Source organism: Gallus gallus, chromosome 28 (genome assembly GCF_016699485.2).
Source record: "Gallus gallus isolate bGalGal1 chromosome 28, bGalGal1.mat.broiler.GRCg7b, whole genome shotgun sequence".
Classification (NCBI taxonomy): domain Eukaryota; kingdom Metazoa; phylum Chordata; class Aves; order Galliformes; family Phasianidae; genus Gallus; species Gallus gallus.
In genome coordinates this window covers 3,253,175-3,277,868 of record NC_052559.1, presented here as the reverse complement: position 1 = coordinate 3,277,868, position 24,694 = coordinate 3,253,175, and the positions used below count along the sequence as shown (strand labels likewise).

The 24,694-nt window shown below is 56.5% G+C and overlaps 4 protein-coding genes, 1 long non-coding RNA gene and 2 other non-coding genes across 11 annotated transcripts in view; 2 read left to right on the top strand and 5 right to left on the bottom strand.

Moving 5' to 3' along the window:
* Positions 1-37: 37 nt before the first annotated feature.
* On the bottom strand, positions 38-2,165 carry LOC124417442. Its single transcript, XR_006932241.1, has 2 exons — positions 1,997-2,165; positions 38-813 (listed from the first exon to the last, which is right to left on the bottom strand). It is a non-coding gene; the product is annotated as an uncharacterized LOC124417442 (long non-coding RNA).
* On the bottom strand, positions 42-148 carry LOC112530464. The gene has a single exon (XR_003072102.2). It is a non-coding gene; the product is annotated as a U6 spliceosomal RNA (small nuclear RNA).
* LOC112530463 lies at positions 1,222-1,328 on the bottom strand. Its single transcript, XR_003072101.1, has one exon. It is a non-coding gene; the product is annotated as a U6 spliceosomal RNA (small nuclear RNA).
* On the top strand, positions 1,655-10,662 carry MED16 (mediator complex subunit 16). Its single transcript, XM_418220.8, has 14 exons — positions 1,655-1,853; positions 1,986-2,093; positions 2,606-2,775; positions 3,447-3,878; positions 4,771-4,876; positions 5,483-5,638; positions 5,974-6,185; positions 6,450-6,656; positions 7,055-7,265; positions 7,469-7,602; positions 7,754-7,946; positions 8,203-8,419; positions 8,759-8,842; positions 9,860-10,662. The coding sequence occupies exons 1-14, from the start codon at positions 1,718-1,720 to the stop codon at positions 9,984-9,986; spliced, it is 2,493 nt and encodes an 830-aa protein (XP_418220.2). The 5' UTR covers positions 1,655-1,717; the 3' UTR covers positions 9,987-10,662.
* A 990-nt stretch (positions 10,663-11,652) lies between these two features.
* CFD (complement factor D) lies at positions 11,653-13,545 on the bottom strand. Its single transcript, XM_003642860.6, has 5 exons — positions 13,457-13,545; positions 12,994-13,147; positions 12,733-12,877; positions 12,211-12,468; positions 11,653-11,989 (listed from the first exon to the last, which is right to left on the bottom strand). The coding sequence occupies exons 1-5, from the start codon at positions 13,521-13,523 to the stop codon at positions 11,816-11,818; spliced, it is 798 nt and encodes a 265-aa protein (XP_003642908.5). The 5' UTR covers positions 13,524-13,545; the 3' UTR covers positions 11,653-11,815.
* Positions 13,546-14,756: 1,211 nt separating this feature from the next.
* On the top strand, positions 14,757-18,394 carry PLPPR3 (phospholipid phosphatase related 3). Its single transcript, XM_003642869.6, has 7 exons — positions 14,757-15,615; positions 15,788-15,973; positions 16,047-16,176; positions 16,270-16,465; positions 16,539-16,596; positions 16,673-16,846; positions 16,933-18,394. The coding sequence occupies exons 1-7, from the start codon at positions 15,541-15,543 to the stop codon at positions 18,124-18,126; spliced, it is 2,013 nt and encodes a 670-aa protein (XP_003642917.2). The 5' UTR covers positions 14,757-15,540; the 3' UTR covers positions 18,127-18,394.
* Positions 18,395-21,215: 2,821 nt separating this feature from the next.
* The window catches only part of PTBP1 (polypyrimidine tract binding protein 1), a 28,673-nt gene continuing 25,194 nt past the window's right edge, over positions 21,216-24,694 (bottom strand). For 4 of the 5 annotated variants that reach the window (XM_015299920.4, XM_015299921.4, XM_015299922.4 and 1 more), the window contains one exon: positions 21,216-24,311. In XM_015299920.4, coding sequence (XP_015155406.1) covers positions 24,179-24,311 — 133 coding nt within the window. In that variant the 3' untranslated portion in view covers positions 21,216-24,178. 5 annotated transcript variants of the gene reach the window in all.

Below are 24,694 nucleotides of genomic sequence, written 5' to 3'. Positions count from 1 at the left end.
AGGCTGCGTAAGGGTGTAAAAGCCAAGGAAAGCAATGCGAAAAAAATATGGAACGCTTCACGAATTTGCGTGTCATCCTTGCGCAGGGGCCATGCTAATCTTCTCTGTATCGTTCCAATTTTAGTATATGTGCTGCCGAAGCGAGCACGACTAACAGCGTCGAGACTGCGGTATTTAAAGGTTCATTCTGCAAGTTCTTTTAGGACACAGTGACTGTTCCGTTTCTTTCCACCAAAAGGCTCCGCTTAATAGCACATCTTGTTAACTCTTAGGCCCGCTTAGCCAATTTGTGACGCGATTCGGCGTAATATTTCCATATTAGAAGCCCCTTTTTGCCCGTTTCCGCGCGCGAGGGCTCCTGGGTAGTTCTTTATGCAAATTTGGCGCCGGCGCTCAGGACCTCCGCCTGGGCTGTCGTCGGCAGTGCCTGAAGGAGCGGCCGCGCGGCTGTGCGCTGTACGCGCGGTCTCTGCGCACTCAGAGTGCTGTGGAGCTCTTCCGCTCTTACTCAGTCCAGGCTTAGAAAGCCTGACGTCTGTCTGGCTGCGTTGCGTGCATGGATGGAGGTGTCATCGCTTGGAGTCCCTGCAGAAAGCCGCCTTCGTGTTGGCTCCGAGTGCCAAACATGCACCTCCTGGAGGCAGAGGCTTGGGAGTAGCGGGGAGGTCCGTGTGATGTCTGCATTGGGGCTCGATGCTTGTGTTGTCAGATCTGGAATGACTTCATGAACCGGTCAGGAGAAGAGCAAGAGCGTGTCCTGCTTTACCTGGAGGAGGAGGCCAGGAAGAAGCAGAAGAGGAAGCTCTCCAGGCCCTTGAAGGAGAAAGAGAAGTGGAAAGGTGCTGGGAGGGGAAGGCGGTTGGGGAGAGCCTCTCCCTTCCGTCCCTTCCATGCAGTGTGGGAAGGGTGCTTCTTCCTGAGGTGCTCCCTGCACCATCCAGCCATGGCAGGGCCGGGGTATGAGAGTGCTTGAAGGGATGAGAGGCCCCCCCAAAAGGCCATCATGAACCTGAGTGGGAGTTTGTGTGGGCCAGCAGTGGCTGCGGTGGCTGCCTGGGGTAATAAAAGTGTGTTGGTCCAATGATGTGTGGTCTGAGTGTTGGGGCTGAGGGCGGGAGGGATGGGGGGAGGAAACGTGTGTGTGTCAGGGAGTGGTTGGGGGCTGTTGCAGAGGCAAAAGGGGACAAGGCTGCGTAAGGGCGTGTAGCAAAGCAAAGCAAAAAAAATATGGAACGCTTCACGAATTTGCGTGTCATCCTTGCGCAGGGGCCATGCTAATCTTCTCTGTATCGTTCCAATTTTAGTATATGTGCTGCCGAAGCGAGCACGGTTCCTACCGTCTACATGGCACCTTTTAAAGGCTCATAGTGCAATCTCTTTCATAATCCAGTGACTCCCCATGATTTTCACAAAAAGCCTTCCCTTTATAGCACACTACTTTGCACCCTTATTCTCCCAAATTGAAACGCTTTTCACCGCAGTATTTCCATATTACAAGCCTTTTCTTTGCCCGTTTCTGAACGCGAGGGCTCCTGGGTAGCTCTTTATGCAAATTTGGCGCCGGCGCTCAGGACCTCCGCCTGGGCTGTCGTCGGCAGTGCCTGAAGGAGCGGCGGCGCGGCGGGAGCAGCCCGCGGGGTCCTGGCACGGCTGCGCATGCGCGGTGGAGCTCTCCAGGCTCCGTTCCCGCCCCCCCCCCCCGTTCCCGGGAGCAGCGATGGATTTGGCGTACGTGTGCGAGTGGGAGAAGCGGCCGAAGAGCGACCACTGCCCGCCCATCCCGCTGGTGTGCGCCTGGTCCTGCCGCAACCTCATCGCCTTCACCACCGACCTGCGGAACGAGGAGGAGCGCGGTGCGGCCCACCCCCATTCCCCCCCCCCTCCCCTCACACACAGCCCGCGGTGCTCTCGGGGTCCCTCGGCCTTTCCCCTTCCCCCGCCGCGGCCCGCTAACGGTGCGGGGGTTCGTTTGTCGCTCCGTGCAGATCTCACCCACATGGTTCACATCATCGACACGGAACACCCGTGGGACGTCTACTCCGTGAACTCCGGCCACGTGGAAGCCATCACCTGCCTGGAGTGGGATCAGTCGGGTGAGCCCGAGGCCTCCTCGTCGTCCACAGCGTCGCAGAGTGCTTTGGGTTGGAAGGGACCTTGCAGATACCTCATCCCAACCCCCAGCTGTAGGCAGGGACTCCTCCCTCTTGACCGGGTTGCTCACAGCCCCATCCAGCCTGGCCTTCAGTGCTTCCAAGCAGGGAGCATCCCCAGCCTCATTGGGAACCCTTGCCAGCATCTCACCACCCTCACAGCAAAGAATTTCTCCCTCATATCCAGTCTCAGTCGGCCCTCTTCCACTTTAAAAACCCTTTCCCCTCATCCCATCGCTGCCTGCTCATAGGAAGAGTTCCTCCCCTGCTTTCCTCTTGGTCTCCTTCAGGTCCTGAAAGGCCACTTTCTGCAGTGGTACTGTGCGATCCAATGTAACTGTGCCTTATCCCACAGCTACAAAGTGAAAGGCTCCATCACGGCTGCATGGAGTGGCTTTGTTCCTCACCTGGTGGTTGGCAGCGCCCAGGGTTCTTACAGGGCTGTGTCTCTGCAGGCTCCAGGCTGCTCTCAGCGGATGCAGACGGCCACATCAAGTGCTGGAGCATGACCGACCACCTGGCCAACAGCTGGGAGAACACCATGGGCAGCATGGTGGAGGGAGACCCCGTGGTGGCCCTGTCCTGGCTGCACAACGGTGTGAAGCTGGCACTGCATGTGGAGAAGGTTCGTCAAGGGCTGGCTTGGCTTGTTGGGGGAGCTGGGAAAGCCCTCCGTGTGTTTCTGCTCTGCTGTGGGCTTCTTCCACGGTGCTGGGCACATCAGGCAGGGGAATCTTTCAAGTTAAAAGTTTCTGAGCTCCTGCTGAGAAGTGCAGGTGGGGTGCCTCGTTTCTCTTGGTGCTTTAAGCTTGTCTTAGTCAGCCTGTTTCAATCTCCATGGCTGTAAGATGGAGATAAAAGCACGTGCTTGCCTACCAGTGGTACTGCAGCTGAAATGCACTTGAGCTCAGGAGGTTTGTTCCAGGGCTTTGGTCATGGGAGCTGTACATGTATGGAGACAGCAGCTTGTTTAGGAGCATGTTTAATTGTGATTCCATAATGAGAAAGTCTGTAAAGCACAAACTGATGCTCTGCATTCCCAGCTGTGATCTCTTGCGAGGCACAGAAACGTGATGGGGCTGTGCACTGTGTTGGGCAGCTGCTGGCACTGCTCGTAACTCGGGGAGAAGCCTTCCCCACGGCCCCATGTCAGAGCTGGGTGTGTGAGCTCCGTGCCTGGACTCCATTTAGCTCTGCCTTTGCTGCAGTGAGTCAGGGGGGCAGAGCCCTGCAGCTCTGGGTGCGCTGCAGGCATCAGATGCTGACATCTTTGCGTTGCCAAATCTTCATTCCCAGTCTGGAGCATCGAACTTCGGGGAGAAGTTTTCCAGGGTCAAATTCTCTCCGTCGCTGACTCTGTTTGGTGGGAAGCCGATGGAGGGCTGGATTGCTGTGACCATCAGTGGTCTGGTGACAGTCTCCCTCCTCAAGCCCAACGGGCAGGTGCTGACATCCACGGAAAGCCTTTGCCGCCTCCGTTGCCGCGTTGCCTTGGCAGACGTCGCCTTCACTGGTGGGGGAAACATCGTGGTGGCCACTTCGGATGGCAGCAGTGCCTCCCCTGTCCAGTTCTACAAAGTCTGTGTGAGCGTGGTGAATGAGAAGTGCAAGATAGACACTGAAATCCTACCTTCCCTCTTCATGCGCTGCACCACCGACCCTGCCCGCAAGGACAAATACCCAGCAATCACTCACCTGAAATTCCTTGCTCGGGATATGTCAGAACAGGTGAGCATCTGCTGTTGAACACAAGCAGGAGTTAAGGGAATAACAAAGGAGACAGCAGTTTATTCCTCCTGTGGCTTCATCGCACAGCTCTAAGAGGGAGCAATCACGTCCTGCAGTGGTTCTCTGCTGTTTTTGGAGTGACTGCTTGTTTAGCTTCATTCAAGCAGGTTGCACTTGATAGGACTGGGAGTGTCATGGCTGAGCCCTCCACTTCCTGGATAAGCAGTCTGAAAAGCCCCATTCTGCATTAACCTGATGATATGTGGGTTTTATTTTATGGCTCTGCCGTTGGTTACAGTGGGTGTTCTGCTGGGCAGTCCGGGGAGGTTCTGAAGTATGAACTCTTTCATCTTTGAGTCTCAGCTTCAAAGCAGTCCCTCTCCAGAGCACTTGGAGCTCTTGATCCACGTGACTTAATTTAGTAGCTTAACTCTATTTGATGGGGTAATATGACTGGGGAAACCTAAGTGGTTCAGTGAAGCCAAAAAACTCTCCTCTCTCTTGTTTCCTGTGGTTAGGATTGAGTGCCACATTGGAGAACACAGTGTCTGGTTTGGCTTCAGAGTCAGTTCTGTTTCTTCCCTTCTCTTCACATTTAGTCTATGATGTCTGGGGCAGCATTGGCACGTTACAGATTAGTGAGAGATGAGGTCATCAGTGATATGAAGAAACACAGGCTGTGATAACACTGCACAGTTCTGCCTCTCTGGCTAGAGCCAGAGCCTTCAATATTATGTATTGCTGATACCATTCTCTGCTTTTCATTAGTGTAGGCTAATTAGGAAATAGAGCCTCAGAGCAGAGAGGTAGAGGGGCTGAAAACGCTGCCAGGTAACGTGGTTCCCTGTTGTGAATGCTGTGCCTACAAACAGTGTGGCTTTCCCCACTGCAGGTGTTGCTTTGTGCTTCCAACCAGAACAACAGCATTGTGGAGTGCTGGTCTCTGCGGAAAGAGGGCTTGCCTGTCAACAACATCTTCCAGCAAATCTCTCCTGTGGGTGAGTTCCAGCACCAAGAACTCGAGTACAGGGGCATGGTCTGAATGAGAGTGGCAAGGCAGGGACTCCAATCCATTATCACACATTTATTTGGATTTCAGGTGTTCTCGGCCACACGCTCTGCTCCATCCATTTGTTTGCATCTCAAGCAACAAATTGATGGTTTCCAGGAAGTGGTTGATAGTTGTTACTTTCACTCAATAAAAGGCATTTTCTGTTGTGCTGTGCAACCACTCTTCCTGCTGAGAGCAAAGCAAGCTGAGCCTTCTGAAGGAAAAAATGCTGCAGTAGCTTCATTGAGCTGCCCTGTCTGCACATCTTTTCCACTTGATTTCAAATATGACAGCATCAGATCCGTGCTGTCTGCTCTGCTGAAGTGCAAAGGGTTGTTTAACATAAAGAATTGTTGATCGCCACCAGCAGAGCCTTCCATCAAAACTGATACAGCGAAACAAGTCATTATTTGTGTGCTTACTGAGCTCAGAAGAATGCAGGGAGGTGCAGGGGAAACACACCGGTGTGCATAGAGAGGTGTGGGCAGAACTCAGGGAGGGGTGCTGTTCTCTGACCCCTTCAGACAGAGGTGTCTCCCTTTATTTTTCCAAGTTGGAGACAAGCAGCCCATGATCCTGAAATGGCGAATTCTTTCTGCCACCAATGACTTGGATCGTGTCTCAGCTGTGGCTCTGCCCAAGCTGCCCATCTCCCTCACAAATACTGACCTGAAGGTGGCAAACGACACCAAATTCTTCCCTGGACTGGGTAAGGAATCTCTTTTTCTCTCTTAAATGTATGAGTTCTGCCTGAAACTTCCCTTCTTTGTCTTCTGAACTGTAGCTGAAGGAGGAATTCAGAACGACACATAGGAGAGATTGATACAGAAACTTTCCAAGGTGTTACTCGTCCTGTTTCATTTCTGTGGGAGGATGCATACCTCTGAAATGCTGCTGTGGCCTCAAGCCATGAATGTGCCTGCAAGCCCACAGCCCTCGGGTGCTGTGTTGTTGCCACGTGTGCTGTCAGTGGCTGTTTTGCTGGGTGAGGTCAGGGTTATACCAGAATTTGCTTGCTCAGCTCTGATTTTCATCTCTCCCCAGGTCTGGCATTGGCTTTTCATGATGGCAGTGTCCACATTGTTCATCGCCTGTCCCTGCAAATGATGGCTGTCTTCCATGGCTCTTCTTCCCAGCGCCCAGTGGATGAGCAGACTATCAAAAGGCAGCGAACTACTGGTCCCCTGGTTCACTTCAAAGCCATGCAGCTCTCCTGGACGTCTCTGGCCTTGGCTGGCATTGATAGTCATGGGAAGGTAGTGTGTTCTGTTAGGTGGGCTGCTCTCCTGGGATCTCTCTTTCTCTCTCTAAATGGTGATGGATCATTCTGGAAAGCTCTGGGAATGTCATTTCCAGCTGTGTGATCCACGTTAAACGAGGTGTGATGCATCCCTTTACTGTAGGGTTTGTATCCTGGGGCCAACGAGGAGCTGCAGGTCACCCTGTGTTGTGCAGTAGCTTTTGTGGAAAGCTTCCAAGCCAATTCTTGATAGGGATTTTCCTTTGCCTCCTCCATTCAGCTGAGCATGCTTCGTATCTCCCCCTCCATGGGCCATGTGCTGGACATGAACACCTCCCTCCGCCACTTGCTGTTCCTGTTGGAGTACTGCATGGTGACTGGCTACGACTGGTGGGACATCCTGCTCCACGTCCAGCCCAACATGGTCCAAAACCTGGTGGAGAAGCTGCATGAAGAGTACACACGGCAGAGCGCAGCCCTGCAGCAGGTCAGCAAGAGTGGAATCTCCCTGGTGTACAGCAGAGGGAGCGGGCACAGGGAGAGGTCTCAGCCACAGGGAGAGGGCTGTAACAGTGTGGCTGTGCTGTCTTGGAATGCTCTACACTGAGCAGTGCTTGAGGTGTGAAGAGCTGCTTTTGACACAGTGTTTGTTGTCACCAATCTCTCCCTGTTGGGAAGTTCTGGTGAGATGTTTCAGACTATTTTTGACAGAGGTCACGTCAGCATACTGGGAACAATAGAGGACTGTTTGTACATGCATGAAACAGCACTCACTATCCCAGTTGCTCACACAGCAGAGGTGCAGAACAGAGAATAGAGCAGTTTATGAGCTGATCCTCGTTCTGCCTTCCATCCTGAATGTTTTCTGCTGCCTCTGTCCCTCAGGTCCTCGCCACACGCATTGTTGCCATGAAGGCATCTCTTTGCAAGCTCTCCTCCAGCACGATAGCCCGTGTTTGTGACTACCATGCCAAGCTGTTCCTCATTGCCATCAGCTGCACCCTGAAGTCACTGCTGCGCCCTCACTTCCTCAACACCCCGGATAAGAGTCCTGGGGATCGACTCACAGAGGTCTGCTCCAAGATCACAGATATAGGTGGGGATTGCTGCTAACGTCAGGCACAGCTTTCTGAATGCCCTGCATCAGCTCCTTTTTAGTCTCAGTGTGAAATGTCATAAGCTCATAGCTGCCTCCTGGGTTTGAGGAAGAGGGAAGTGATGTCTTTTTGCTCCTCAGGGACAGAGGGTGGAGTGTGGGTCCATCTCCTGACTGAACCACGTGTTTTGCTTCTGTTTCAGACATTGACAAGGTGATGATCAACTTAAAGACAGAGGAATTTGTCCTGGAGATGAACACATTGCAGTCTCTGCAGCAGCTCATCCAGTGGGTGGGGGATTTTGTGCTCTATCTACTGGCCAGCCTGCCTAACCAGGTGAGAGCCTGGGCTTCCACGAGCAGTCTTTTATGTACCCCTCAGACTCTGTGGCATCCTCTACAAGCCTGTCTACTGTCCTGTAAATGGAACAGCAGCTCCAGCAGGCTGTGTTTAAGCCCTGATCCCAAAATGATTCTCCTCTTTGCAGGGCTCTCCTGTGAGGCCAGGCCACAGCTTCCTGCGGGATGGAGCATCCCTGGGCATGTTCAGGGAGCTGATGGTGGTGATCCGTATTTGGGGGCTGCTGAAGCCAAGCTGCCTCCCCGTCTACACAGCAACCTCTGACACTCAGGACAGCATGTCCCTCCTCTTCAGGCTCCTCACTAAACTCTGGCTGTGCTGTAAGTGTTTGCCTGTTTCTTAAAACAAAAGGATCTTCCCTAATTTGGCTTGTGCATGGCAGAAGTAATTGCAGGGGATAACACTTGAGTGGGTCTGTAGTGTTTAGAAAGGGCAAATGCAGCTGCCAGCTTCATTGTTCCCTGTGCTGTGTTGGCGGATGGAGGAGGAAACTGCATCCTCTTCTCTCGATCTGTAAATGAGATGTGTTAAAGATCACGCTGGTTTTTCTCTCTTTCTGCTTCGTTTTCCATGCAGGTCGTGAAGAAAGTCACATAACGGAGCCAGATGATACCCTGATAGATGAATGCTGCCTCCTGCCCAGCCAGTTGCTCATTCCCAATATTGATTGGTTGCCTATCAACGATGGCATTATCAGCAAGCTGCAGAACAAACAACTTGTGAGGCTGCAGTTTGGAAAAGCTCCTGGGCTCATTGGTCACACTGTGTCTTCCCAGTTTGATGCCTTTGTGAGGTACAAAGATGTGAAACAAATAGATGGTGTGGTTGGGATCTCTCCAGCTCTGAGAGGTCACTGGATCTGAGATGCCTGTGTCACAAGAGGGTTTATCCTGTGTGCTTGAGTTCCCAGTCATTAGTGAGTTAAAAGGCTGAAATGAGATGGCAGGAGGAGGGGGAAAAGTGCTCATGTGTGTTTAGATTGATGTCAGCGTGCCTTTGAATCCAGTGGCACTTTACAGGGTAAGCAGTCAAAGCCTGGGCCCCACTGGCCATTGAAATGCAGCTCACTGTCCTGGCAACAGCTTGTAGTAAATGATACCCTAGAAACGATGCCCTTCTTCTTCCTGCATAGGGCACCTGGTCAGCCCAAAATCGATCATCTGAGAAGGCTTCATTTAGGAGCATACCCGACAGAAGAATGCAAGTCATGTACCAGGTAAGTGATGCAGGCCTAATCCCTTCGGTGCAGAGGAGGTCTTGGCAGGAACTCAAAGTGTCTTTTGTCATTCAAAAGCTCCCTTGGTCTCTGTTTACCATCCCAGCTGGTATCCCAGTAACTCCTCATGTGATTTACGCCTGCAGGAGGAAATGCTGCTTCTAAATTAAGGCTTTTCGTTTATGGCACTGCCACTTTGCATTTAAAGAAAGCACTTGTGGGTATGTTTAAGATATCCCTGATGTGGAAGACGAAGATCCTTAAATGCTCGTTGGAGAGCAGCAGGGCTGACTCAGGATAGCTGCTACTATCATTGCAGTGTGGCTGTTAAGTTTATACCGCCTCTCCTTGCAGAGTAACCACAGCTCTTTGAGAATTAACTTCATTCCTCACTCTCAGTTGAGATAGTTTTCATCTAAGGGCTGAATACTGCACCGTGGGGTAAATATGGTGTTGCTTTAACAGAAAAATATGAGGACAGGCAAATGAGACGGGCAAACAGAGACCAGAATTTGCCTGTAGGGTCTTTATTGGTAATGGGATCCCTGGCTTGGCCTGCAGGCTCCCCTGTTCCTGGGGAGGAGGCAGTGAGTGTAAACAATGACAGCACCCACAGTACTGTTTTTGGATGATCTTTCAAAGTTCAGTTTGCTTTTGGAGTTCTTTTGTGCTGTCCCCTCACAAAAAGAGCACTGGAACAGCAGTGTGCGTCCATCCCATCGTGTGAATCAGCTCTAATTATTAGCTTTAATAGAGAGCCTCTGCAGCAAATCATTTCTATAAGATCGAGTGTCTGCTGTTTTATGTATAAATAGCAGCTGGGGGCTGTTGTTATGAAGACATCCCTCTGTTCCAAGATGTTTCAGTGCTCAAAAACATCACCTGCAAACGGCAGATGATGATTTCCTCCTCACTCCCTGCCTCAGTGCACGGCCAGAAGTGCCAGCATTGCTGCTTTGTTTCCTGGCCTTCCCACCTTTGTGCCATGCTGTACCTCTCTGCTTCCTTCCTCTCCAGGTGTGGCTGCGTTACGATGCTGAAATCCCCAAACAAAGTCACTGCTGTGAAGCAATGGGAGCAGCGCTGGGTCAAAAACTGCCTGTGTGGGGGGCTGTGGAGGAGGATGCCCCTGAGCTATTCCTGAGAGCACCTCCGTGGGGCACGGAGAGAGCAAATGGAAGAGCTGGAAGTGCTTTGGGAGCGAGGAGCTGCAGCCCTTGTGAGGCAGTGCCCAGTGGTTGGCTGGGAGTGTTCTGTTGGCTGATAGGTTTTTCTTGCCTTGGTCTTTCAGCTTCAACCCTTTCTGCCCTAAAAAGAAAAGAGAGGAGGAAGGGAAGGAGCTTTTGAGGGGCTCCCTCTAGGCTCTCTACCCTGTGATGTTTTCCCATTGCCACCGAAGGCACTGTCAGCTGGAAGCCAAGGGGCAGGGAGGGGGGGAACCTGCTGCCCTCGTGTGTGTCTGGGCTGACCAAGCAGAACGACTGAGCCCTGCACTCAGCCATGGCACAGTCTGAGTGGTGATGGGGGGGCTCTGGGGGTACACAGAGAATCTCCAAAGAGAGAGGAACAAACACTTGGTTCCTTGTGTTTCTCCTTTGCTGTGGGCTGCTTAGGAACTGGGCAGCCCACGCTATGCTTCCTGTTTCCTTCTGCATCTCCATGCTTTGAGTGAGCTTGGCTCCTCTGATGGGAGTCTCCATCATTGCACGTATCTGTGTTCTGATGAATGGAGGAGCAGGAACACGAGGCTGGCTGCCTGGAGCAAACCCATCCACGTAACTCTGAGCTCTTCTGTAAATAAAAGTTAATTTGGTACAGAATGTTTGGTTTGTTTGCAGAACTTCAGCCTTCTTTCATGTGACTTTCTCTGTGCTTTGTGCCCAGGGCTGCTGATGCATCAACACGAGAAAAGCAGGAAAGTGGTGTGAATTGCACCTCTGTTAGGGAAGGAGCTGCAAGCACTTGCAAAATCGAATGGTTTTCAACCCTCTATCAGATTATGGGCAGAAGGAGAGAAAACGGTGGGGTAATGAAGATCACTGTAAGTCTGCAGCTTCAGACCAAGCTGAGTGCTTCGGTTGTGTTGGAGGGAGAGCTTTCCTAGATTGAAATCTGAGTGCTTTCAGCAGCTCTGGGAGGGTGGTTGGAGCCAATGTGGGGCTTGGCTGAATTCCTGCTCAGCTGGATTTACCTCTGGGTGTCCTCTGAGGCCATTGAAGGGAAGGATATTCCTATCCCTCTGGGAGTGAGTTTTCATTTATCAGTGAAAAATGGAGCTGATGGTGAAGAGCTCAGCCCTCAGCTCTGATGTTTTTCTGCAGAGCTGGTCTGTGCCTTGCTATTCTTCTGGTAATTAAGGACAGCGGGATGGCTAATTAGGAAACTACAACTCCTTGTCAAGGCGGTTTTCCCCTGTAAGTAAAACTCAGCCACGTGGGTCCTCACTCAGCTCCTTTCTCTGGAGGAGCACTTTGGGGTTATTTAATGTCTGTGGCACACAGAGGAGGGCAGTGCTGTGTTCCTGCCATGTGCATGCGGGCAGTCCCTGCTCTGCTGGGCAGCATCCAGCCCTGCCATGCTATGGGGTGCAGCATAACTCCCTTGGGGTGCTCAGAGCAGTGCTGGGAGGGGGGGGGGGGGTGGGATCCGACTCCCAGGGGTTGTTGGGTCTGTGTGGACGAAGGGATGGGACTCCCAGGTGTGGTCAGGGATGGGGGGGACGTGGGGCTGTCCTGGCTGTGCCACCCCCAGAGCTCAGCATCCCCCCCCCCCACCTTTGGCGCTGCCCCCCGCCCCACTCAGTACAGTTCTGCCTGCAGCAATTGCTGTTGCTTTATTGTGGTGGTTGCAATACAGATGTGTCCAGCAAAGCCTGCAGCAGTGCCTCCCCCTCCCTGGGCATCGCTCAGCCCCCCCAAACCCCCACTCCATGAGCTCAGGGTCCCCATCCCCTCTGTGCCCGGCGGTGTGGGCTCAACGGGTGCCCACATCCCCATCCCTGGAGGCCATCACACCATCAATCCACTCAGCATAGGGTGCGATGCGGGTGTAGATGGCCGGCTTCTTGTAGTTGCCGCAGACACGAGAGCCGGCCGTCACCACCCCTTCAGCCACACCGTTGCAGACCAAAGGACCCCCGGAGTCACCCTGTGGGGACAAAACTCATTGCCACGTGGCTCTCGGGCTGCAGCTTTGGATCCAGGGTCCTCCCTGCCCACCCTCACCCCTCTTCTCACCCACGCCTGGGGGTGTAGGGATCCCAGCAGGGATGCAACCCCATCCCACCCCACACCCTCCCCCTTTCCCCAGCATCCTTCCCACTCCTCCCCCGGGCCCCGCATGGGGTCATCACCCCCCAGGGCTCCGACCTTGCACGTGTCCTTCTTGCGGGAGTCGGTGCACATCATCTTCTCGGTGATGGTGCGGTCGTGGCGGGTGCGGTGGTTGCAGAGCTCTCTGCTGATCACCGGGCGTTGCACCTCCTGCAGCCGATCCGGCCGCTTCCCGCTGTGCGTCACCGTCCCCCATCCCGCGGCGCTGCAAAGCGTGTCGGCCGCCACCTCCCGGTCCTCGCGTTGGAACGGCAGCGGCTGCACGTGTTCGTTCAGCTCCGCTTTCTCCTCCAGCTGCCACCGAGAGGAAGGGAGAGGGGTCAGGGGGAGGGGGGATGCGACGCACTGCTGGGCCCCCTCCTGCAGCCCCCAGGACGCAGCTGGGGGTCAGCGTTGTGGGGATGGGGGTCAGCGTTGTGGGGATGGATGGAGGCGTTCCGACGCGGCTCACGGCGGGATGCTCCGTGGGATGCAAAGGGGGCTGAGGGGGGGGCCAAGAGGTGAGGGAGGATGGGTGGGTGCGGTTGGGGCGGTGGGGAGGGGTGTGGGGGAGCCCACCTGGAGCAGCAGGAGGTCGTCCCGGTTGTTGTGGATGTTGCTGCCGGGGTGGGCGATTTGTGCCCGCACGTTGTAGAGCCGTTTGTGGGGCTCCGGTTCCGTCAGTGAATGGGCGCCCAGCAGCACCTGGAAGCGTTTATCTCCCCTGCGGGGTGCGGGGAGGGGTTCAGCTCACGGAGCTGGGGGGGCTGCAGGGCCCGGAGTCCCCCTCCGCCCCCCGACACCCCCCCAGGTGCAGCCCCACACCTCCACATCACTCACATCTGCTCGGTGCAGTGCGCGGCGCTCAGCACCCACTGTGGGGCGATGAGGAATCCCCCACAGATGTGCTGCCCATCCAGCTGCAGGGAGGCCATGTAGGGCCGTCGGTGGGGCTGCGCCTCCGAGCCCCCCAGGATCCGCCCCCGGGGCTGTGCTGATGCAGGGCGGGGAGAGGCAGCGTTAGTGGGGGGGGACACCGGAGTGAGAGACCCCTCGAGATCCCTCCCCACACCCTTAGGGACTGCGGTGGGGTTTCCTGACTCCACACGAGGTCTCCCTTCTGTAAGTGCCTCAGCGTCGCTCGCAGCCGTCCCCAGAGGAGCTCAGTGTGACGCTGCTCTGTGTCGCTGTGACCCCCAGGATGGGTCTCTGCCCACCAACCGAACCCACCCGAGAGCCCACAGCCCTCGTGGGGACACTCAGCTCTGTCCCCATCCCCGTCCCCATCCCATGCCGTGCTCACCATCCACCACGGCCCCCAGCAGCAGCAGCAGGACGAGGACAGACCCGGCAGCAGTGCACGGCCCCATGGCTGCAGTGAGCGGCCGCTCCGGGGACGGGACGGGGATTGGTTTTATATCCACTTTGGGGCCACGGGGAGGGCAGGAAGGGAAAAAGGAGGGGATTTCCGCAGCGAGGCGATGCCAAACGTGCTTCAACTCCCCGTTATAAAACAGGCCAAACGTTCCCGGACAAACAACTTCGGGAGGAAGCAGCCGTTCCCAGCTGCCGGGTCTGGCAGCAGCAGGAGGGGATTTCTGCAGCACTGAGGGGTCGTTGGCTGTAGGGACAAAGGGGTCGGGGTGTCCGAGGGGTGACCCAACGGCCCCTCTGCCCTTCTCCCCGGTGCCACAAAGCAGAGCCACATCCCCGCAGCTCTGAGCCCTTCCCAGTGCCACGCAGAGCAGTGGGGCAGCACCGGGGTGGAGGTCCCGGGGTCCCAACCCAACCCTATGGCACAGCCCTGTCCCCGTTTGGCCCATGTGTTGCTGCTCTGCGATGTTATGTGGAGTGTTGAGAAGGGAAAACCTCAGCTGGAACCGCATTTCTTTTTTTTTTTTTTTTTGCTTTTTATCAGCATAAAATCTCCTGGGGTTTATTTCGGGCTGCCGTGCAGTTATCCCGGGCTGCAGCTGTGCCAAAGCTCCGGAATCACCACCGTGAGCCCGGCGATGTCCGCCCCCATCCACGCGGGGAGGGGGCCGTGGGGGGGGGGGGGGTCGGGGCCACGGGAGCGGAGCTGACATCGGGATTTCTGCACTCCGGACCCGGGCGGAGCGGCTTAACTGCAATGATTCGGGATTTAACGTTAAATACGGCAGGAGATTTTTGCCCACTTAGGGTCGCAAATGGAACGGGGGCAAAGCGCGGAGGCACGGAGCTGCTCCCGGATGGTCCGGCCCCGAATGCGGGGAGTCTCTGAATGCGGGAGCCGGGCTGAGCCTCGGGGCCGTGCGGGGGAGCGGCTCCGCGTCTGACCCCACGGGGGTCAGTGGGGCTGCGGGGGGGCCCTGGGCTGAGCGGTGGGGGCTGCGTGGGGGGCGGGCGGCCGATCCCCGGGGGTTGTGGGGGTGGGATGGGGTCCCAGCGTGGGGTTGGAGATGGGGTCTCGCCGCAGCTTCGGACCCGCTGCGAAGCCCGGGGGGCAGAACCGCCTTATGGGGGTGCGGAGCAGCGGGGGGGTCGGATGCGTCGCACGGTGGGGGACATAAAGCAGCACGGGGGCACCGCCCCCGCTCGGTGCCGCCCCCCCCCCCCTCCCCATCCTCCACCGATCCCTTTGTCTCGCACCCGACCCCCGCCCGCTCCCTTTACCGGCGCCCCCCGCCGCGTCCCCGCAGCGGTTCAGCGCCCCGAGAGCGGCCGGGAGCGGCGGGGCGGGGCGGGGGGCGGTGGGGGGCGGCGGGGAGGGGGCGGAGGAGGAGGAGGCGGCGGCGGCGACGGAGGATACAGCCGCGTTCCGCCGAGGCAGAGCAGCCCCGCGCTGCGGGAGCCCCGCGGACGTCCCCGGCCCCGCCCGTGCCGCCCCCCGCCCGGATTCCCCCCCCCCCAGGGGCGGCTACAGCCGAGGTGAGTGGGGGGGGGGGGGCGGCCGCGGGGACACAAAGGGCCGCGCCCCCTCCTCGCCCGCTCCGCGCCCCCCCCCCATTCCCGGCCCCCGCCCGGGGCTGCGGCACCGCGCTACGATCGTCCCCGGCTGCTGCGGGGCTGCCCCGCTACTGCCCCCCCCCCACCCCGGTACTGCACCCCGTAGCGTCCCTCCGCATTGCCATCCCCCGGTTCTGCCCCCAACCCCGGTACTGCCCCCCCGGTATATTATATTACCCTTATATTGCCCCCCTCCCCCCGCACCACCCCCTCAATCCCCCCCCTCCACTCCATCCCTCGTTGCACTCAATACTTGTTGGAAGTTTCTGAGAGCTGAGGCCGGGGGGGTTCCCCAGGCCCCCACCCCCTGTTCTGCCCAACCCCTCCCCACATCCCCCATGACCCCGAGTCCCCACCCCACCTGTTGTCACAGCCCCCCCGCAGGCCCCCCCCAGGACCATGATCTCCCCGAAGGACAAGGCCAAGGCTCCCAAGGACAGCATGACTCTCCTGCCCTGCTTCTACTTCGTGGAGGTAGGTGTGGGGAAGGGGGGTCCGGAGGGGGTCATGTCCTCCCCACCCTGCGATGCCACACGCTGTGCATGGGGCTCTGCCACCACCCATGTCCCCATGAGTGCACCCAATGGCACCTGGGGGGGCTGCGGATGGCATTGAGCCCTCCCCGCCCCCCCCCCTGCCCCCCCAGCTGCCCATCGTGGCCTCCTCCATCGTGACGCTGTACTTCTTGGAGCTCACCGACCTCTTCAAGCCGGCCAAGGTGGGCTTCCAGTGCCACGACCGCGCGCTCTCCATGCCCTACGTGGAGAGCAGCGAGGAGCTCATCCCGCTGCTCATGCTGCTCAGCCTCGCCTTCGCCGCCCCCGCCGCCTCGGTGCGTCCCACACCTCTACGGGGCCGGGTCCCGCTGCCTTTGGGGTTGCACTGAGCGCGGTTCCCCCCTGCAGATCATGCTCGGGGAGGGCCTGGTGTACTGCCTGCAGTCCCGGCTGAAGGGCCGCGCCGGCACCGAGGGCAGCATCAACGCCGGCGGCTGCAACTTCAACTCCTTCCTGCGCCGCACCGTAAGGTTTGTGGGTACGTTGTGCCACCGCCTCACTCAGGGGGTCAGGATTGGGGTGGGCGCACCCACCCTGCGGGTGGAACCCGACCCCTCTGTGCCCCCCGAAGGTGTCCATGTCTTCGGGCTCTGCGCCACTGCGCTGGTGACCGATGTCATCCAGTTGGCCACCGGCTACCATGCGCCCTTCTTCCTGACCGTCTGCAAGCCCAACTACACGCTGCTGGGCACGCCCTGCGATGCCAACCCCTACATCACGCAGGATATCTGCGCTGGCACCGACAAGCACGCCATCCTGTCTGCCAGGTATGTGCTATAGGGCATCTCGGCGCCCCGTGCCCTGCAGCCCACTGCAGCTCAGCCCTGCGCTCTCCTGCAGGAAGACCTTCCCATCCCAGCACGCCACGCTGTCTGCCTTCGCCGCTGTCTATGTGTCGGTGAGTGCGGAACGCCGCGTGGCTCCGCGGCGGTGGCTGAGGCCGTATGGCTGATGTTCTCCTCCCTTCCCTCCAGATGTACTTCAACTCCACCATCTCGGACAGCACCAAGCTCCTGAAGCCCATCCTGGTCTTCGCCTTCGCCATCGCCGCCGGCATCTGCGGGCTGACGCAGATCACGCAGTACCGCAGCCATCCCACCGACGTCTACGTGGGCTTCCTCATCGGCGCCGGCATCGCCGCATACCTGGTGGGTGCCACAGGCTGGGGGCTGTGTGTGTGTGTGTTGTGTGCTGCCTTGCAGCCCCACTGAGCTCAGTGCCCCCCTACCCACAGGCGTACCACGCAGTGGGCAACTTCCGTGCCCCCACCGAGAGGGTCCCGGTGCCGACTCCGGCCAAGGATGCTCTCCGGGTGCTGACGCAGCGTGGCCACGACGCCGTGTACCAGCAGAACAAGTCGGTGAGCACGGATGAACTGACCCCACGCCTGGAGGAGGAGGAGGCGGCCGTGCGCCCGGTGCCGCGCGACAAGAACTCGCTGGGCAGCCTGAAACGCGCCAGCGTGGACGTGGATCTGCTGGCACCGCGCAGCCCCATGGCCAAGGAGAACATGGTGACCTTCAGCAACACGCTGCCGCGCGTCAGCACGCCTTCCATGGAGGACGCGGCGCGCCGGCACATGACCATCCACGTGCCGCTGGACGCCTCGCGCTCCAAGCAGCTCATCTCCGAGTGGAAGCAGAAGGCGATGGAGGGCCGCGGGGCGGAGGAGGTGGACGAGGAGGTGCCCCCGGCGCTGTACCCCACGGTGCAGGCGCGCCCCGAGCGCACAGCGTTGGGCCCACGCGTGCTCCTCCCGCCCCGTCCCGGCGCTGCGCCGTTGGTGCACATCCCCGAGGAGAGCGCGGCGGGCGGCGCTGGGGCCGTGAGGGCCAAATGGGTGATGGTGGCCGAGAAAAGCGCTCCCCGAGCCGCCAACCCCCCCCGGCTGATGCAGGTGATCGCCATGTCCAAACCGCAGAGCGCGGCCCCCACCACCCCCAAGCACTCGGAAACCTCCTCGTCCTCCACCAGCTCCGACTCCTCGCAGTACCGCTCGCCTTCGGAGCGCGACAGCTCCAGCATCGTCACCATCGACGCGCACGCCCCCCATCACCCCGTGGTGCACCTCAACGCCGGGAACGGGCCCTGGGAGTGGAAGGCGGCCCCGAAGGGCGCTGAGGATGGCTACGAGCTGGGCGAGGTGGGGAAGGAGTTCCGTGCCTTCCACCCGGCCAAGAGCGCCGGCGTGTCGCCAGGATCCTCGCTGAGCGACGTGGAGCAGGACGAGCCGCGCTACGGCAGCCTGGCGGCCATCCATGGGGCACCGGGGGGTGCGGAGAGGGGGGATGTGGGTGAGGGGCTGCTGGGCGCTGCCAGCCGTGAGGCCACGCTGCGCAGGAAGGCGGCTGAGCGCGACGTGCTCACGGACTGCGACGCTGACGGCTTCTATAGGAAACTGCCAGCAGGGCGCAGGTTTAAGGACTGAGCCCACCTCCCCCTCCCCAACCCTCCCCCCCCCCATCCCCCAGCTGTGGGCCCGAGCACTTTGGACTCCGTTTTTCTCTCTAAAACAGGTGCTGATGGGGTTTTTTTTCGGAGGGGGGGGGGGAGGAGGGGGGTTAATTTATTCGGATGATGGCGTTGTAGGTCTGCGGGGTGGGGGAACAGTCGGTGTTAAAAGGGCTTTGGTGGGGCTGCGGGGAATGGCAGCACGTGGCTGTGTGTGCTTCAGGTGGGAGCGGTGGGGCTCAGCACTGCACGGGGGAGGGGGGGTGCAGCCCCCACTGCTGCTTTGTTCTGGGGGTGGGGGGGGAGATGGGGGAGCGGTGCCGGGAGGGGGGTGCGTGTCCATGGGCTGAGCGCTGGGCACGTGAAGCTGTAAATACTGCGCTGGGGGGAGTAGAGAGAGTGCATCCGGTGGGGGGCGGGGGGGGGTGGGAGACCCCGGGAGCCGCGGGCTCTGCGTTGGGCTGCAATGAGCTCTGGGTGCTGCTGAGCCCCGGGCAGAGGCTCCGGGTGGGGCGGGGGGGGGTCTCGGAGCTGTGAACGCATCCGTCGGGCGTCGGCCGAAGCCGCTGTGGTTTGAAAATTGAATAAATGTGTGAACGTGGCCCGGGAGGGCGCTGCGCTATGGGGGATACGGAGGGGGGGATCGCGAGGGGAGGGGGGGGGGGGGGGGGGGGTCGCTCCGCGCGGCTGTGATGGGGGCACGGGGAGGGGGGGGGTTGAGGGTCCCGCGGTGCCTTCGCGGGGTGCTGAGCACGACGTCCCCGCCCGGCAGCGAAGTGCCACCGCTGCAGTTTCCATCCCCGTTGCTGTGGTAACGGAGGGGATGCGTGCGCCGAGCTCAGCTCCCGCGTGGCACCGCCGCTGCGGTGGTCCCCGCGCTGTCCTCACCGCCCCCCCCCCACCCACCCAGAGGGTACACAGAGCTCCGGCTGCGTGGGGGGGGGGGGGGGGGGGGCAGGCATCGCTCGGACCCCCCCCATCATCCCCCGGCTCATCTCTGTATGGTGGCGGCGGAACCCCGCGCGACCCCGGCCCGGCGCTGAGCAGCAGCTGCTGCCGTTTGTCGCAGCCCATAAACCGGCGGGGGGGTGGGGGGGGGGGGTTATAGGACCCCCACTTCGCCGGGTTTCTCGTTACCCCGGAGCAGCTCCGTAGCGATGAGCCCCGCGGTGCCGCCGGGGCTGTCACACAGTCCTTGGGGGGGGGGGGGAACACAGCAGCGATGGCCCCCGCTCCTCCAGCACCGCGGTGGTGGGAAGATGGCCCTAAAGCGCCGCTGCCAATTGGATTAGCGGTGGAAATCCCGCAGCCTCCGCCTGGCAAACATATGGATTATCCGCCATCACCCGGCGCGGGGCTGGAAATGCGCACGGGGATTAAGGAGGGGGGGGTCACTCCCAAAGGGATCCCAAAGCGGGGGGGGGGTGGGGGGGCGGTGTTCCCGGTGACCCCGCGCTGTCCCCATTCCTCGCGGTGATGAACGCCGTCACGCGTCGCTTCCCGGACCCCGCCGTTCCCATAGCAACCGGCACCCCCCCTCGACCCCCCCCCACACGAAGGCTGAGACCGGCGGGGCGCTGGGAATGCCGGGGAGAAACCTCATTAACCGTCCATCGCTAATTGCTCCTGGAACCCCGGGCGGACGCTCCCGCAGCACCGACGGCTCGCGGTGGGCTCAGGGCCGCCCTCGGGCTTCGATTCCCCGCTCCAGGGATCGAAGGTTCCCCCCACCATCCCCCCCCCCTCCTTCCCACACCGTTACGGACACGGGGAAGGGCAGCTGGTGTGCAACCGTCGGCCCTTCAGCACGTGGCCACACGCAGTGCAGCATCCCGCAGCGCTGCTTTGGACCACCGCGACCCATCTGTGCGCGCAGCATCCATCCCTGCTCCACCGCACCCCCATCCATCCCTGCACACGCCGCTCCTGCCCGACCCCTGGGGGGGGGGGGGTAAAGGGGATGTTGGGAGGGCTCAGCATCACTTCACACGCACCGGAGCCAGGCAGGGGAAGGGGCAGCTGTCCCAAATCCTATTACGCTTTCCAGGAATAACAGCGATCTCTTTGAGTCGCCCGAGGCTCCCAAAGCGCAGCGCGGTGACCTCGGAGGCCGCAGCCCATGAAATAAAGGCAGCGGGTGATGCTGAAGTGAACGCAGCCAAAGGACAGCAAACAGCTCCCAGCTGAGCACAGCCTGCAGAGCCACGGGATGCTGCTCTGAGCGATGCGCAGCACTCGCGGCGAGGAGGGAACACCGCAGGGCTTGGGGCAGCTGGAAGAGGGCGATGCTGAATAGGGGGAGCCGTGGGAAGGGCAGCAGAGTGCACTGCCAGCAAAGCTGCAGGGCTGAGCAGTGATCAGAGGGGGAGAGGAACGCAGCCACCCCACTCCTGGTTCCCTGAATAAACACGGGGGTTTATCAGCTGCTCCTCCTAAAGGACCTTCAGGAAGGGCTCTTAACCAAGCTGGATGTGCAGGTAGGACAAATCCCCCTGGGGATAGAAGGCTGAGCTCCTCCAGCCCCAACTGAGCTCTGTCCTCCAGCACAGCTTTGGTGTTTGCAGAATAAGCCCCGAGAACTGAAATAACAGACATTAAAAGAGGAGTGGATGTGGCTGCTGCTGGGGGGGTCGGTCTGTGGAACCCAACACTACGGCATCCAGGCAGCCACAGAGCTCTGACACATTCAAAGCACAAAACTTCAGAGAGCATTACATCACTGGACTGGAAAGTTGGGTTATTTCATGGATATTAGCTAGAAATATATGGAAAGTTTAGGAACACGAATTAAAAATAAAACAAAAAAAAGAGTTGGAATGGGACAAAGGCAGAGCATCAGTTAAGGCCCTGTAACCCCATACCTCTGAGCGTTGCCTGAGTACTGCAGGCCTGGAGTGGGAGCAGCTCCAGTCCCAATTCAGCATCCTTTGCTCCACCCAGAGGTGCCCAGAGGTATGTGAGAAGTCAAAGTTAACACATGAGGCAGCTGGAATTACAACAGAAGGGAAACAAAACAAAACAAAAAAAATCAGAAGCAAAATAGGCACAATAAAAGAGAGAGGGAAATCAGAAGCAAAGAATACAGAAGAAATTTATTGAAAGCACAAGTACAGACTGGCCAATAACTGCTTTCTACAATCTGAACAGTAAATAATGGAGCTACAGAAAGGTACAAAGGTTGTTATAAAATAGTTTTAATTTCTTTTTGCATTACAAACATTCTTTGAAAGAGGCAATGGAATTCTTGATGTTGTGTACGCTTACCCTCCCCACCCCACTTTCCACAATACTGAACCTGTAATAGCTGGTATCAAAATATACAATACATCTGTTCACCATAAAAAAAAAAAGAAACTGGGTTTTGCTGCCCCCTCATGTCTTACAACAGGTATAAAAAAATTATAAATATGTACACCCTTTTGTTACTCACATTCTTTACATGCAAACACAGGGATCCAAAGGAAAAACCCACCATGGCTGGGTTCTGGGGTTACCTCAATTCACTTGCTTGCATTTTGCAAGATACACACATAGCCTGTGGGTCGACCAAATCAACGTTTCAAGGCCACCAGACAGGTTTCATTCCAATGAGCCTCTTCCCAGCATCTCGGGTGAGGTGGATTGAATGCATCTGAAAGCTACAGCACAGCTGTTCTGCTTTGGGTTGTGCACGGATCTGGGGCTGCGGGGCGGTCAGGAGCAGAGCTGCACCAGGAATGCAACCTCTGCTTCTCCCCTCGCTTAGGAAGGGAGGTGAGCAAACAGATTCCAGTCGACAGCTACCACCAAGACACCTGGATTTGCACTGCTGAATGCAAGGAAACACGGAGTTCAGAGAGGCAGATTTGCCGTTCAATGAACAGGCTTGCTCAGATGGCGAGGTAACTGAAGCCAGCACCTACTGATGGCTGCACACTCAGCCACAAAATGAAGGCCGAGGCAGGCAAGTGCTACAGATCTCACGCCAGCAACCCAAGCTGGACCCTCACTCAGACTTCACACACTTCTCCAGCATAATTCACATCCTCAAGAGTTCAGGGAGGAACGAAGAAAAGTTAAGACTTTTCCAAACACTCAGTGCTAGGCAAGTCAGAGCTCCCACACTAAGCAAGGAAACCGTAACTTGCAACACTAAGACAATTAGAAAACAAACTTTGGTCCACAATTTGCAGAAAAAAACCCTGAAAAAAAGTATAAGATTCTTGTTATTTTGCATCCAAACAGGTTGCAGGTTAGAGGGAAATGTAAGGCAACGTTGGATTACACAAAATAGAAGGCAGAATGGCCTGGGAAAGAGCTGTAAGCCAGAAAACACAAAGGTGGTTTTATCACTGGGAGAAAACGATCTGCTGCATTCTACTTATAATGAATTCCCTTCCTATAACTTAAAAAAATATCTGGGCTTATAGGTTAAAAAAGTGGAAAAACTTGAGCCTGGTCCTTAAATTCACAAGCTATTCACGCTTGGTACCTCAAACACATTGCTTTAAAAGGCTGCTTAACGTGTTTCACCCATGTCATTACATCCTCATCCTCAGTCATGACCTCAGCCTGATAACTAAATCACTGCCCTACAGTCTCAATCATAAAACAAAAACAAAAAAAAAAACAAAGAAAGTACAGTATACAAGGGTAATATCACAAAGGAGTAAATTTAGATTACGTTTATACCATCTTACCATTCTATAAAAAGGTACTTAAACTATTTCTTTTGCATATAAAGAGATTAGAATATTTGGTCAACTGGAAATATTGCTAGGCACAGATGACAGCAACTGCATCAAAAAGTATAATACAAGAATTAAAACAAAAAGCTCAAATGCTGAAGACACGCTATAAGAATGATGGCAGAGCTACACTGGTCTTGTTAATTTCAAATCAGGGGCACGAAGGTGACTTGCATGGACACCTTTCTAGATGTGGGATACCCAATAACTCTTCAAATCCTAGCCAAGTATTTAGAGATATATATACACATACGATTTTGACAAATTCTTAATGATTTGTCTTCACAAATGTCCAGCAGTGGTTAATTTTGTATCTTGATCAATGCTCTTCTTGTGAAGGGCAGAGCCTGTTGGCTCACTACTGACAACGGAATGCGATTTGGTCTTGGGAATGCTTCCCCACCCAGACCCTTCTACTCGGTCTGAATGTCACACCAGGGACCTTAACTCCCACTTGGAGGTTTGCAGATGGAGATAAACCACAAGCAGATTGGAAAGTGGCACGAAGACACGTGATACTACACAACTGAGCCAAGTCACGGCAGTGGGATACAACTGCCTGAAGAGTCAAAGCCCAATATTTTCTTTATCCACTCTGCCAGCTTGATTAGTCCTTCCCTACCAGGAGTAGATCTAGTGAGCCAGAACTCACTCATTTCCCCTCCGCTCTCCCATCCGACCTCCACAATTCAGATGTTTTCCCAAAAAGAAGGAAAAGGATTAAGGCACAGGATAGCAGATGCACAGTTTAGGTAGGATCAATGCAACTTGGTTTTGTGCTAGTTGGGTTGGGAGCTCCTATACACCATGCATTTTGCAAAATCCTGACTCAAAAGGCGCAAAAGTGAACGTACACAGTGGTTTTAGGTCTTTCAAGGCATGGATGGGTAAAGAAAAAAAAAGGCATCAATGTGAAACCTGATAAACTTGTTGGGATCTGCTTTTCGGGGCAGAAGGAACAGGAGGGGAGGGGAATTTCCCAGAGCAGGTTCCAAAGTGTAAACTTCAACTTGTGATATTTTATTTGAACAGTCAAGATTGTTACCCATCACCGCAAGGTTAGCAATAGGAATTAGATTTAATTTTTTTCTCTCTTTTTTTTTTTAAAAACCGGTAAACTGATTTCTCTTTAAAAAAATAAAATCTCTGGTCTTTTAAGGTCACTTCAGCTGCATTTTTAAAGTGGCTTTTTTTTTTTTTCTGGAATGATGGAAGTTGAAACCCTCGTGTTCGGCCCTTTAAGGTCAAGGCTGAACTCAAGAGGTTAAATCAAGTCCATTTTGTCTCATGCCTTCCAAAGCTTTAAATGGTGGACTTCGAGAAGGACACACGCAGGTGGTGATTCTCACCCAGGTCATGATTGTGGAGGTCAATGAGTGATTGGATGGCTTCTTCCACAGAGCCCATCTGGATCAGAGCCATCTTACGGTCCTTCCTGACAAGACAGAGATTTAAGTCACGCTCAGTATCACTGCACGCAGCATTTGCTTAAGTCAGTGCAAGTTTTATCACCTAGTGCTCAAGGTCAAGCAGAATATTAAGGACCTGGATAAGTGCAATATGCTGTCTTCTTATGTGGAGCAGTACACTTATCAGATCAACACGCCTACCCCAAAATCTCACTCAGCTACCTTAAAGTTTTATCAACTCGTATTCACCATGCACTCAATCCAGGGTTGCTCCTGAATTCTTTATTCCAGATGAGTCAGATTGCTATGTAAGTGACAGTGCTGCTCACTGTTCTCTCAGCCTTGGATGTTGGTAAGTCAGGCACTTCTACCCTTCTCAGCCTGATGTAAAGACAGGATTTAAGAGAAA

Excerpts from the sequence above, each read along its gene's own strand:
- MED16 (XM_418220.8), top strand. The coding sequence starts at position 1,718 with ATGGATTTGGCGTACGTGTGCGAGTGGGAGAAGCGGCCGAAGAGCGAC. Across the intron at positions 2,094-2,605 it reads CCTGGAGTGGGATCAGTCGG|GCTCCAGGCTGCTCTCAGCG; the intron begins GTGAGCCCGAGG and ends GTGTCTCTGCAG. Across the intron at positions 7,947-8,202 it reads CACTAAACTCTGGCTGTGCT|GTCGTGAAGAAAGTCACATA; the intron begins GTAAGTGTTTGC and ends TTTTCCATGCAG.
- CFD (XM_003642860.6), bottom strand. The coding sequence starts at position 13,523 with ATGGGGCCGTGCACTGCTGCCGGGTCTGTCCTCGTCCTGCTGCTGCTG. Across the intron at positions 12,878-12,993 it reads GCGCACTGCACCGAGCAGAT|GGGAGATAAACGCTTCCAGG; the intron begins GTGAGTGATGTG and ends CGCACCCCGCAG. Across the intron at positions 12,469-12,732 it reads ACGACCTCCTGCTGCTCCAG|CTGGAGGAGAAAGCGGAGCT; the intron begins GTGGGCTCCCCC and ends TCTCGGTGGCAG.
- PLPPR3 (XM_003642869.6), top strand. The coding sequence starts at position 15,541 with ATGATCTCCCCGAAGGACAAGGCCAAGGCTCCCAAGGACAGCATGACT. Across the intron at positions 16,177-16,269 it reads CCGCACCGTAAGGTTTGTGG|GTGTCCATGTCTTCGGGCTC; the intron begins GTACGTTGTGCC and ends TGCCCCCCGAAG. Across the intron at positions 16,466-16,538 it reads CACGCCATCCTGTCTGCCAG|GAAGACCTTCCCATCCCAGC; the intron begins GTATGTGCTATA and ends GCTCTCCTGCAG.